This window comes from Ictidomys tridecemlineatus, chromosome 4 (assembly GCF_052094955.1).
Source record: "Ictidomys tridecemlineatus isolate mIctTri1 chromosome 4, mIctTri1.hap1, whole genome shotgun sequence".
NCBI classification, from domain to species: Eukaryota; Metazoa; Chordata; class Mammalia; order Rodentia; family Sciuridae; genus Ictidomys; species Ictidomys tridecemlineatus.
Window position 1 is genome coordinate 79,897,687 of NC_135480.1, and position 13,921 is coordinate 79,911,607.

Consider the following 13,921-nt stretch of genomic DNA (forward strand, 5'->3'; position numbering starts at 1 on the left):
CTGCAGCTCTTGTTACTTCTTACTTCATCTCTCTATATATTTGCATACCTCAATTGGTTCTGCTTCTCTGGAGAACCCCACTACAATAAGGTCATCTTGTTGCAGTAATCTCCTATTAGTTCTGTATCTCTGGAAAACCATAATACACAGATGTGGAGGAACCCCATGTAATGTTATGTGAGGGCAGAGGCAGAAACAAGAGCTGTTGTCACTGACTGGTACAGCATGGGTGCCAGTAACCCCAGAAGCCAAGACAGAAGCATGGAAGAGATTTCCCTCAACCTCTAGAACTGTGGTAGAATAAATTTCTGTTGTTGAAGCCATTGTTTCTGGTACTTTTTATAGCAGCTGGAGGAAACTTATATACATATCATATATTGTGATTACTCAGTGTCCATCACCCTCACCAGAATTCAGGCTCCACAAAAATAGGATTTCGGCTTCTTTCACTCAGTACAAAATTCCCAGCACATGAATGGTAACTGTCACCTGGTAGATGCTCAGGAAATAATGGCTGAATGAATTCTGGGCAAATAAAGATAAGCTTAGAAGGAAGGCAGGGAAGCAACACTCAACCTACATAGGGCAAAATGGAGAGGCTAATATTCTAACTGCACTCACAGAAGAGCCAGGCCAAGAACTGAATTGAGACCTGGTTCTTTCACTTGATACTTAATACTGAACTCCAACCAGGTGTTGAGTGCCATACCAGAACTAAACACATAGGAATTGTGTGGTGGGACAGGGGCAGAATCCAGGCTTGGCTCTCGACGAGCAAGTAACTAGAGAACAGTACCTCACCTCTGGGGTCTTGGTATCCTTATCTGCTAAAGTGTAGCATGGATTAAAGGCTAAATCAAATCTACCTCCTAAGGTTCATTTTTATTTACACTTCTTCTGAGAACCCTTTCAGACCTCCAGAGCCAAGGTGAAGTCTCCATTCTGCTGATTGCCATTCAAGGCAGCACCTTCAGCACCTAGCACATACTATATTGAAATACCTTTCACACCACAGGCCACTATTATCCCATTTGCATAGTCAATCTTCACATATATTATCCAGATTCATGTCACAGACCTATCCACAGGTCACACATTCTGTTCAGGTTCTGCTGCGGCCTTACTGGGTGCTCTACTTCCCCTAGGCCCGCAGACCACAAGTTCAGCTACAAAACTCAGCTCCTGAGAGCAAGGTCTTTTCTCTATCTGGTCCCCAAAACACTGGATTCCTCTGCCACCCTTAGGTACAGCCTTCTCCACATTCAACTTGCAAACCTCAAAAAGCTGGTTTGGGTAAACCATAAGCAAACAAATTAGAACTTCAAATAAATTTGCCATCATATACATGCATGCACATTCAGAACAGCGTGAGTACAGGTGACCAGGAGAACGAAACCAATTGTGGACACTGACTTGAGGCCTGCCCTGTTGAAGCAAAAGAACATGAGTGTGGTTGGAGACAGGCAGGCCCCAGTCGGAATCTCAAAGCTGTCTCACGATGGACAATCACCTACTTCCCTCCCTGCACTTAAGTGACCTCATTTCAAAAAGCCTCAGGAGGAGTAAATAGCACACCTAATACCTTATGGCTCTCCTTTGTCACATCTGAAGATGGGTGCAGCATTGGGAAGAAAAAGGAGTCTCAACTCCCTAGAGTTCCAGACCTGGATTCACTTCCACTCTGTCCCACAGCTTATGGTTTGAGGCAGCCACTTGCCCATTTAGGGTCTCATTCCATTGCTTCAAACAAAGGGAAGACACCCTACTAGCATCTCCCAGCACAGAATCCACCTAAAAACAGTGACAAGTCCTTTGCATTGGGGCCTTGGTATGCACTGAGAAGGAGGTTCACACAAGGAGTGGTATGTGAGGGGATATCCAAACTTACTCTCCTGTCCCACCAAAGGCTCCCTAACCTCCCACCTTCACCCCTTTAATAACTCCAACCCTCATCTGTCTCCAGGTGGCTACTAATCTCCTGACCTCCCCTCCTCAATGTTACCCTGACTATGCCTATTTTTATACTTAGCAAATATAACCTGTAGTCATCCATTTAAAACATTTATTAGCTGGGTGGCACATGCCTATAATTCCAGCTACCTGAGAGGCTGACACAGGGAGATTGTAAGTTTGAAGTCAGCTTAGGCAACTTAGTGAGGCCCTGACTCAAATAGAATTTTTTTTTTTTTTTTAAGTCTGGGGATGTAAGTCACTGCTAAAACACCCCCGACCCCGAGTTCAATTCCCAGTATCATCAAAAACAACAACAACAAAATACACACACACACACACACACACACACACATTTTTTTAAAAGGAAAAAGGAACATAAACATAATTAATTTTAAGTAGTTACTTAACATTACTGAGTACTAATTAGATAATATGCCAAGAGCTTTATAAGCATTACTCTAATCTCACAATCACTCTGTGAGGTAGGCACTAGTAGTATTCCTAGATTCCAGGTGAGGAAACTGAGGCCCACAGAAATAAAATAACTTTGCTCAAGTCTCAGCGATATGGGGTGGGTAGGAGCTGGGTTCCAACACAGCTAAACTCTGGAGCCTCCTCTCCAACCCAGGTGGCCTCCACCACACTCCTCTCTTATCCCCATTTGGTGACAGGTGAATGATATTGTTGTCCTGTAAGCCAAAGCTTCACCAAACACACTGGGCAACTTGGCCTGCATCGAGGGCTCTAGAATAGGCCTATCTGTGCAGGCTTCCTCCACAGACACTGTTAGGTCCCCAAATGCCTTCTGAGAAACCACTACTTCTTCCCAAAGCATCCAGATAAGGGCAAACTGTCAGGATGTTCCCACAGCAAGCCAGGAGTACAGGGAAATGAGGACTGCACAGCTGGAAGGAAAGACCTGCTCCACAGGGAATCTTGCCTCACCACATTCCCAGAGTCTTTCTCAGAAGCCAAAGCATCTGGTTTTCTAGCACAACCTCTCCCAGTTCAGATCCCCATCTAAATTCCTACTTCAGCAGTTTAGGACAAATTGGTCTTAGTTGATACTTAAACCTGAAGTCCCCACAGGACAGGTTCAGAGCACTGTGGCATATTATACCAAAATTTAACAGTCCTATTACTGTACCTAACCTCCAGGGAAAGTGGAGAGACCATGCAACCAGCAGCACTTGTTTCTAGGTGCCACACTGCTCCTAGCAGCATGATGCTTACACCATGCTGAGCATAGCCAAGGTCCTGGTGAGCTCAGTTCCACAGTTACTATGGACCTGCCCACTCAGGTCTGAAATCTCATCACCAAGCTCCAGAGGCTTAACAATGAGTGCTACAACTTCACCAGTGATCACTAACATGGCTACTGATTATTTCTTTCACTGAGTATAATGGCAACCAATGGGTAACCTCATACACTCTTGGTAGTTTAAACCAGTACAGCCCTGCAGAGCACAGCATGGATACTGCTGCAACATTTTAAATGAATTCTACTCCTAGAGAAACACATGCACTCAGATATGTGTGTATAAAGCTATAATAGCAACATCAATTAGTTTAATGTCCATTCCTAGGAAGTCAATTCATTAACCATGATATACATATGAATTATAGACAAATAAAAGACAAAATAGAGGACAGAGGAGAGTTACATGCATAAAAAATCTCCAACATATACATTATACATTAATATATAATATATACATTATGTGGAAAAAAAATCAAATAGTGGGAAAATATATGTGATTGGATTTAGGCTTATAAAAAAAACACCGTGTGTGTGTGTGTGTGTGTGTGTGTGTGTGTGTGTGTCTACCCAGGTTGACAAACAGTTGTAGGATATGCATGAAACCACTGAAGCTGTTTATTCCCAAGGACCTGGCAGGGAAGCATGCAGGGTGAAGGGGGCTTGACATGTCTCTATGTAATTCTACACTACATGGCTGAGAGGATGGGGTATGGAGCAGAATATATCAGGTACTGTCTATATCATTTAAGAAAACAGCAACTGAGCTAATTATTAACACCACCACCAAAACAGTTTTACTGACATGAAATTGCAGCACCATCAACATGAACAGGCTGCCATGCCACACTATAGCACTGACTCAAGGCTATCAAAATCCAGTTTCTATGCCACTCATAGCAGACTAGATGGGGATCAACAGGGAAGGAGGGAAACAGGGGATGCAAAGAAAACTTTGGCAAAAGTTCTAGAGGAGCTGCAGGCCTGTGCTACCCTGAACCTGTCATCCCCTAAACTCACCAGTCTGGGGCCTTCCTCTCTCTCACCCCCACAGGATTATATAAGAGCCAAAACCAGCATTAAAGAGAATTCTCTTTCCCCACAACAGAGAAAGGCCTCCCATTGCCACCAACAGAGCTGCTCCAAGGCAGAGCCAAAGAGAAGGCCTGGTCAAACTCTACCTGCCCAACAAAGGCACTGTGTGCCAGGCTCCTGGGATGGCAGGGAAAGCCCAGACTGGCAGCCCCCAAGCCCACTCATCCGAGTCATTCCACTTCGGCAAGCAGCCCGGGAATCTTTTCACACTGACTACTGAAATCCAAACTGCACCAGTATACAAATCAGATGGTTCTGCCAACAAAACAGCAACAACATGGAAAAAAGAAAGATAAATCAATGGTATCCTGTCTAAATATATATTTATTCTTTCTGCTTGCCAGAGCAGTAGCACTGCTGTAGATTAGAACATTTGATAAGTATCTTTTTTGCTTTCCAGTAATAATTACAACAAACAAATACCCCCAACACACACATACACACTATTAGGCACAAAAGAAAAACAGCAAAGAGGCTTTGCCTAAAACATAAAATTCAAGAGACAAGCCTGACAGCTAATATCCAGAGGCAAGAACATTCTTATTCCATTAAAACATGTGTCCTGTCTGGCAAGTGCTCCTACCAGACAAACTGGATGGATGCCCCAATAGTCCACAGTGAGAAGTCTAGGTGACCTTAAAAGAAGGAAGAGAAGTCGCCTTTCCAGGGAAAAGAATAAGTAAGCATCAAGCAGAAAGTGGAGCTGGGGATGTGGCTCAAGAGGTAGCGCGCTCGCCTGGCATGTGTGTGGCCCGGGTTCGATCCTCAGCACCACATACAAACAAAGATATTGTGTCTGCCAAAAACTAAAAAATAAATATTAAAATTCTCTCTCTCTCTCTTAAAAAAAAAAAAAAGCAGAAAGTGGGTGTACAGTCTGTGTAGGAACTCACCTGCAGAGACAGGCTGTGACTGATGACAGTGAAAAGCAGTCAGGTCCAACACAGGTAACTCAGCCGTCTCCTTCCAAAGAATGCAGCCCTGATAAAGTCAGAACCTGATCAACTGATCTCCAACCAGACCAGAGCCAGAACAGACTATATGAAGGGCAGGGGTATTATGCAATCTGGAAAAGGAATCCCAAAAGCAAGTTTACTATTGGATCTGGCACTGACAGGAGGAAAGGGCACAAAAACAATATATCCATGACATGGTGACAGTGCACCTATAATGAGAACACCAGTCAACCATCTCCCTGTGCTCTGGTGCTGGTCCACCTGAGTCCCCGGCTACACTGCAGTCTTTGGAAGAGGGTGATCTCAACTCCTCTTCTGGGACTACCACTCACCCCTATGAACTCACCTACTATCACTTCTTTCCCAGTCAACCCCACCTAGGCCAGATCAGCTCTTAGGAATAGCCAGAACTTAGGACTAAACACTGTGGTGGGTCCCTGGGTCAAAAGGCAATAATGGGGTGCAGACCATATTCCAGGGAGCCTTCATTCTTTGGTAGCTTCTTACCTTTGACATTTTTTACATGAAATTTGAATGAGCAAACCAGCATATCCCTAAATGGGGTACCAGGAGCCTGAATTTCAACCTCTGTGATGCTTTTGGAATGGCAAGAATAATAAGGCCATGGGGTAGGCAGAAAGAGGGCAAGGCCCTTTCAGGATTGACTCAGACATCTGTTTCCAGCTGTTAGCAGAGACCAAAGGAGGAGATTCTAGTTGCTGCAGACATTGTTTTGCAATGAGAAAGGTCACACAAGGAAAAGCTCGGATATGATTCCTCCCTCTCTCAGACCCAATATCCAAAGAGACTGAGCCATTCTCATTCCAACATGTCTCCTGTGTTCCATCACCACTGGCAGGGTCTTCATGTCTTATATTCAGGACCTCATGGTGTCTCAAGCTGAATAATACACTCCTCCCTCTTCTACTTTCCACCTGCTTTACTTCATAGTCCCCAAGCCCACTGAGCAATTTTTCCAGAATATAGATCTGACCTTCTCTCTTAATGAAACTCCCAACCTACAGGACAGAAGGCCTATCGTGGGCAGAGGAAAGCCTTGCCAGCCTTTCCAGCCTCAATGGAAGCATAGGCTATGGCATCCCACAGATCACAGCCAACTCTAACATTAACCACTTCCTGGACATGTGTTTCTGTCCCATTTCTACATCTGTACATAGGGAATAACACAAGCACCTTCTCATAACTGCTATAAGGTTAAGTCCAAGTTGTGAAGAGCCTAGCTCTCCAAGAGTGATCAATCCTACCAGTCAGTCCCCAGCTGCTCAGCGTGTCCGCTCCTTCCCTACCACCATGCTGAACCACCTCTTTATAATGAATGAACAAGAATTAACACAGAAGAAGGCACATGCTCAATCTAAAAGAGGCTATCAAAATGTGAATGAGACCAAAATTAATTCATTATCAAAACCATGCAAGAGGAGGAAAATAAGAAAACATTACTTTTGGGAGAAAATGATTTTAAAATATATATCTTTATGATGTTTTGGACTTCATTTGTTCCAAAGATTTAGGAAGATGACATCTCAAAGGCTCACAAAGGAGACTTCTATTTTTTAAAAACTATTTCTTAATTAATATCTTCAGAGAACTAAGAGTACTTTTATAGGCTGACTGAATCTTATTAATTCTCAGAGAAATTCTGGCATCAGTCACAACAAACACCCTCTTGGAATTTAATTTCCTCTTCAGCATACAACTTACTATGGAAATTCATTTATGATGCCACCACAACCAGTCAAAATCTGCCTAGAGCACAAAATCTTCAAAGTCCCAGAAGAGAACCTTACTTAGGACTAGGTGGAAACTAGCCTTATATTTGGTCAAATAGTACATACAACAGACATTTTCTCCATGTCAAACTTTTCAGCTTCTACCATCAGCCACATTAAACTCTTACATCTCCTTCCTGCCTCTCTCCGGCCCACTATAGCCGTTCCAATGCCCTCCTTCAGCCCAAGCCCCCCAAATTCAGTGCATTTTCCCTGTCCAATGAAAAAAAAAGGAGAGAAGGCCACAAAGAAAAAGAGAAGTCCATGAACAAAAAGAAACTAGCTAAATTCATCAACTTCCTGCCAAAGACTTATTCATTCTGGCTTCTGGTTTCATTCAATTTCTTTTTGGACTAGATGATCACTAAATATTTACTTAATACACTGGGGTGAGGGCAAACGCTAGAAGAATTATTTATAAGAACAAAAATGTACTTTAAAAGCCTTTTTTCCCTGAGGACAATTCCTACTGGAAGACTTGATCAATCCCATTATCCGGAGTGTGTGAAAGCCACTGAGACAAAGGAGTAGCCAACCTTTACTGAACACCCACTGTAATTCACACATACATCTCACATAAGGCAGATGGCATTGCCCTGATTTTTCATATGAAGAAACCAGACTCAAAGAGGTCAAGGCAATGGGATCAGGATTTTCATTCTGGTCCACCAGACTCCCTAGACCACTTCTCACTCTACTTCCTGTGCTTATGTTACAATGTCCTACATTAGAGTACTTTACAGTTTACATGTTTCTTTTCACATATATGATTTCATTTAATTATCACATCCCTGTAGGAAAGCTAAGAATTCCTTTTCCACCATTACAAAATTTTGCTTGGACTCAAAGATCATCAGTAACTTGTACAAACCTGCTACAATACAGAGTTTGCCCTCACTTAGCTTTTTTCACCTATAAACTGATGTTCCTTCTTACTTCACAGTGCCTAATATATGGCAGGGGCTCAAATGGTGACTATTATTAGCAACATGATTTTTATCAGTTAAAGTAAATTATACACATTCACACTATAGATATTTTAAAGACCCAACATAATTAGTCTTTACTTGGAGAAGACATCATTTCATTTTATCACTGGCTCAAATTCAGGGATAGCCACTAACACAGCTTCCAAGGGAAGAAAAAAAAATGAAAATGATGTGGTTGCCTGGTACAGTGGTAGGTGCCTATAATCCCAGCAACTCAGGAGGCTGAGGCAGGAGGATCATAATCATAAGTTCCAGGCCATCCTCAGCAACTTAGAAAGGCCTTAAGCAACTGAGCAAGGCCCTTTCTCAAAATATAAAATAAAAAAGGCTGGGGATGTAGCTCGGCAGTAAAACATCCCTGGCTTCAAAGCCCAGTACCCACCACCACCATTTAAAAAAAAAAAAAGTGTGGTCAAACCCAATATGGATTTTGAAAGTTACTAACAGGAGAAGAGCATTCAGTTGATAGAATACAAAAAATCCTCCCTATCTTCCAGCATCATGACTTGACCATTAACGTGCTATTTAACTGCAGTTATTTTAATTCTGTGATGGTCCTTAACATCCAAAGCATTTCTTAGGAGAAGTTGCTCAGGGACTATGGGGAATAGGGGTGGAGTGGAAAAGATACATATTGTTGGTTCAAGTTATTTTTAACGTGCTGCGTCTAGCACTGAGGCTTGCCTATTTACTATACTCACTTGAAAAGAAACCAGGTTAATTCAGAAATGCCACATGCAGTGGGAATCAGCTCATTTCCCCAAATCAGAAAGAAAAGATGCAGAATTGTGGTGACATAAGGATCCCAGCATCAAACAAACAGAAAATTTATATTATGGGAATGAGAGGTCCTACAGGTGTTCTTGGCCTACAGAGACCAATCCAACTGAGCATCCACTCCAATCTTGAAGGTTTAAAAAAAAGAAAAAAAAATTCAGGTAATATTTTCTAAACAAAGCAACTTTATAATAAAGACAAACAGCCAACTGCACCAACTACCTGCATAAGAACAGTATCACAATGTAAAACTAGTATGCAATTATTATCAGCTTTTTGTTTTGCTTTTTGAATATTGCTTCTCGTCTGTTTTCGTTTAAATGTTTCCTAATTTCCTTGTAAGAACAGGCTTAGGTTTATTGTGTGTGACTACTCTGGTCTCACAAGCAAAAAGACTCCATCAGAGTATTTCACTGATAAAATTGAGGTTCAGACATGGCAAGTGGCTCATCCAAGGTCATACTGCTTAGAAACACATCTAGGCTAGAACAAGAGCTCAAGAGGCCCACAGTCTGAGTCTCCAGCTGCATCACTGCTGCAAACGACCTGGTATACTGGTGTCTTGAATACAAAGTTTATTTGAGAGGAAAAAACAACCAACATGAGTCATCTCCCTTGTCAAGGGGCACCACACAGGTTGTTCTAATAAGGCATTCAGCCTCTTCAGAACCACCTGTTTCTGAAATAACCAGCCTCAGCTAGAGAATAAACGCCATGTCTTCTACCCACAAGCCCATAAGCAGATGTGTCCTGCAGTTTGGCAGCTTCTACCCCAACCCTGGCGCCTGGGTGTGGGCAGAAACTGGACAGGGAATGGAGTGGGAGGGTATGCGAAAAGATAGCTTTTTTCAGATAGTTATGATTTCATGCTGCTTAATCCTAATCCTACTCACCTTGGAACACCCCTAAGTATATCATCCACCAGGCTGTTCCTCCTCAACTTCCCCAGGACAAAAACACTGTGCAGTCTCAGAGGTGAATCTGGCAGATGGGAAGGGCGGCACTTGATCCCGGCCGCAGAGGGAGCCAAGCTCAGCTCCCTCCCTGCCCACCCTTACTGGAACTCTCGGGTCTTCACACTCCACAGTCGTCCCTAACTCTGGGCCTGACACCTCCCTCGAGTCAGCCCCGGGCCAAGGCAGGGAAGGGATAAAGCTCCCTCCGCGCTACCAGTTCGTCGCAGGTCCCTCAGCTCCGGGGCTCGCCACGCTCTGGGGCCTCGCACAGTCCCCGAGACCGGCTGGGCCCCCAGCCGGACACCTGCCGCAATCCCTGCGGGCGCGGGCCCCATGTCTCCCGCCTCCCCAAACGGGGCCCTCCCGACCGCTCCGCACCCGCACTTCCCGCCCGGCCAACACGGGCTCCCGGTCCGCCCCAACTTTTCCGGCCTCGGCCCCGAAGCAGCTGGGATGCCGCGTCCGGAGGTGCGCAGGGCGCCCCAGCACGCTTCCCCCGCCGCCGCCCGCCCCGCAGGCACGAGTTGCGCTCGGGACCCGCTCGGCTCCCGGGCCTCGGTCGGCAGCCCGCCGCGGAGGCGGAGCCGGCGTGGCGGGAACCGCGCTGTCCCGGCGCCGCACCCCGCCGGGTGCAGGGTGCCCCGCGCCGCCCGGCCGCCTCACGCCGTGCCCGCGCCCTCGCGGGCCACCCCTTGCCCACCTGCCGCGGGCGCCGCCACCTCCGCCGCCACTGCCGGGAATACGTGGCAGTGGCCGCCGCTCGCGCTCCCCGCCTCGCCTCTCCTCTCGGCGCCCGCGCGGGCGGCTCCGGCGCGCCGGACCGCAGCGCCAGGCGCCCTCTGCCGCCGGGAAGCCGAATCCTCCCGCCCTAACCCTAACGCTCGCCCAAGCCGCCCGGGCCTCGGCCCCGCTAGCCCTCCGGCCCAACCGGCTCCGCCAGCCCCACCGCGCCCCCAACGCTGAATGCTGAGCGGGGTCCTCAGGGCCCGGAAAACTGACCCGCGAACCGTCCGGCCCGCCGCTGCCTCCGGGGAGTCTGCCCTGACAACCCCAGCCGGCTCCGCGCCCTTCCTCCCGCGCCGCGCAGCTGGTGCAGAAGTCAACCCACCCCACCCCCCACCCTGCAGAGGTATTTTCTGCTTCTTTGGATGCCTCCCCCCGCGAGATAACAAAATCGCCGAGCGGGGTGGGTAAGGGAGCAACACCACGTGTAGCGTGCTCACCGCTCTCTCTCCTAAGGCTAGGTCAGAGTCCTGCCTGGAATTCCGAAGTGCGCAATAAATACTTGTGGAGTGAGCAAAGGAGTAGAGATTTTTACTGCTCTCTACCCAACTCGGTTTTATGCCACCAGCGGTTAGAAATGCTGGCCTAGAGTTGTTTTTTTTGTAAATTACACGTGCACATGTGTGCTCAATTTAGCATAAATAAATGAGACTCTCACAGTTCCTCGCCTCAGACCAGCACCAAAGCTGCCCAAGGCCCAGTGCTAAATGTTATTCAGAACTTTAGTGAAACACACTTAGGTTTTAAATCAACCACTTAGAAGCTGGGCAGTTTCAGGAAAGCTAGTATCTCTGGACCACAATTATCTCACCTATAAATTAAGAATAAAAAAACCTACTTCGTAAGGTTATTGTGAGAATTAATTGAGATCGTTCATTGTAAAGGGATGTACACACTCCTCTTGATGTGTATGATAGTATGCAAATGGAGGTTACTTGTATTATTAATGATCTAACAATGATTTTTAAAAAAATGCAACATGTATTATAATAATAGCTGCCTTTTCAACTGTGGACAATCACCTTCCCAGCAGGTCAGCCCTGGAAGCAAGCCTTTGCCCCTTCTCCCCTACACACTTAGGAACAGGTCTTGGTGTTTATAAGAGCTGTAGAACCCTCTCTTCTACAGATTTTCCACTTGGGCTTCTGTGGTCAATCTCTTCATCAACAAGTGCTTAATTTATGGATGTCAGAGCCTGTAAACAGATTGAGGGCCCTTGCTGTGTACTGCCCCTTCCTGATTTCTTCCTGTCCTTCTTTCAAACATTCTCTCAAACACAGTTTTACAAGAAGTTGTCTTCCTGGTCCACACAGAAGTGCAGTGACTTTCCTCAGAGGGACCCTGGCTGCAATCCCAGGGCATTCATTCAGGCTTTCTACACCTCAATCCCATCAGCTGTAACACTGAAAGAAGAAATGATCCCAGGAAAAAAATGAGACCTCTGAGGGAAATCCCCAGAACAGATAGAGGTTTAATCCAGTTATGGATTAGTTTATTCAGCAAGTATTTAAGAAGTATCTATTTAGTGTTGTAGGTGGAAGAAAGTTGAGGGAAACAGTCATGAGTGAGGTTAAGCCTTTGCCCTCAAAGAAGTTTGAGCTCTAGTAGATGAGACAGGCATGCATATAAATTTATTCCATACTAGAATAGAAGGAGTGCAAGAACATGGGATGTGGCTAATGTGAAATTAGTAAGCATCACAGTGTGGATTGCCTTAATCCATTGTCATTTTAACGCTATTTTTCTCTAAGTGTTATGTACAAAACTTCCCAAGGCCACTGGTAAAAATTAATGATTTTTATGAGGCAAGCAGAGCCATTAATGGAGGATTCGATACCTTAGTAAAGTGACTCCAAATGTTCCTTCATACTCCTAATAATATACACATTATCTTTGTGAAAGTGCCATAATTTACAACTTAAATTTGCATATCTTGCAATGCAAGTCTTAGAGAGAAAGTTCACACTTTATTACAATAATGGCTTCTAATGAAGCCCACCTGTCAAGGTGCCCTTGTGTGGTCTCTGCCTATGTTGACCTTGTGATTTGCTTTGGCCACTGAGACATGGGCAGATATGATATTTGATAAATGAAGCATTTGTGTCTTGCTCCTTGCTCTCCTGGAATGCTGCCCTAAGGATGCAGTGAAGAAACCTGGTCCAACCACCTTAAAAATGGAAGATCCCAAGGAAAGAAAGACTCACTATCACAGCTGTGCAACCTGCCAGCTAAATTCAGCCACATGACTGAGCCCAGGCAAGGCCAGCCAAAAATAACCCAGCCAACTCCAGAATTTCAAGAAAAAAAAAAATTGTTGTTTTAAGTCAATAAGTTTTGGGGTGGTTTGTTATACAACAACAGATAACCAATACATAACATCACTCATAGACAATTCTATACTTACAGTCTTGGCGAAATTCATCTAAGAATCGGTACTCTTGATAGTGTTTTTCTGTCATGAAGCATTCAGTTAGAAGTCACTACATCTAAGCTTAGAAGAGCATCACATTTATGTAAATGCACTCTCTCAGAGTTCTTTATTGAATGGGTTATTGAGCCTAGAACTGTTCAAAATCCTTTTGCAGCCAACATGACAGTGGGTTGGCAAAATCAGCTTATAAACTACCAGAAGCTTTAAACATACCTGCTTAGAACGCAAATAATAAGTAACATGGAGGTTGGATGTGTTTATCCCACTTTATTGTCAACTCCATGATGACAATTAAGATTATTAACAAGGTTTCATCATAGATTACAAAACATCAGAAAAGGAAGGGAAGTATGAAATCATCCAACCTACCACCTCATTTTATAGATGAGAAAACTGGGGTAAAGAGAGATAAGAGCCTTATGAATTCCCAGGGTTCTGGATCTAGCTCAGAACAGAACAGGGTCTTAATACTGTTGAACTATTCTGTTTACCTTTTTGACATTTTTGCTATTAAAATAAAGTTGCTTACAACTTTTCTTTGCATTTAGGATAAAATCCAAACTCAATATGTTCTCATAACCTGGTGAGTTCTGGTGAAGTTTGCTCCCACAGAGGCGTTCGTTCCACTCTATTGCTCTGCCTTGCTGCCTTTTCTTTCTGTTTCTCAAACTAACAAGCTCTTCTCCACTTCAAGCCTTTTGCACATATTGATATGCCTTCCCAAACGCTTCACTTTGCTAACCCACTGTAGTTCTGTGGTTACAAGCAATAGAAAGTAATTCAGGGAATAGTATAAACAGGAAAAAAAAATATTGGAAAACAGGTAATTCACAATGTCTTCAGCCAAGTTTTAGGAAGGTCAAGAATCAGGATGGCTCCCAGAATCTAAGATGAACAAACAAACACCTTGTCAAGCCTCTGTCACGGAAACAA

General features: G+C 44.7%; 1 protein-coding gene across 1 annotated transcript in view; it reads right to left on the reverse strand.

Moving 5' to 3' along the window:
• Smco4 (single-pass membrane protein with coiled-coil domains 4) overlaps positions 1-13,016 on the reverse strand; it is a 69,674-nt gene extending 56,658 nt beyond the window's left edge. The window contains exons 1-4 of the mRNA XM_078044951.1: positions 12,962-13,016; positions 10,774-10,861; positions 10,153-10,613; positions 9,712-9,799 (exon numbers count right to left, since the gene is read on the reverse strand). Of these exons, the coding sequence (XP_077901077.1) occupies positions 9,712-9,799; positions 10,153-10,613; positions 10,774-10,861; positions 12,962-13,016 (692 nt within the window). The remainder of the gene's footprint in view (positions 1-9,711; positions 9,800-10,152; positions 10,614-10,773; positions 10,862-12,961) is intronic.
• Between the last annotated feature and the right edge of the window lie 905 nt (positions 13,017-13,921).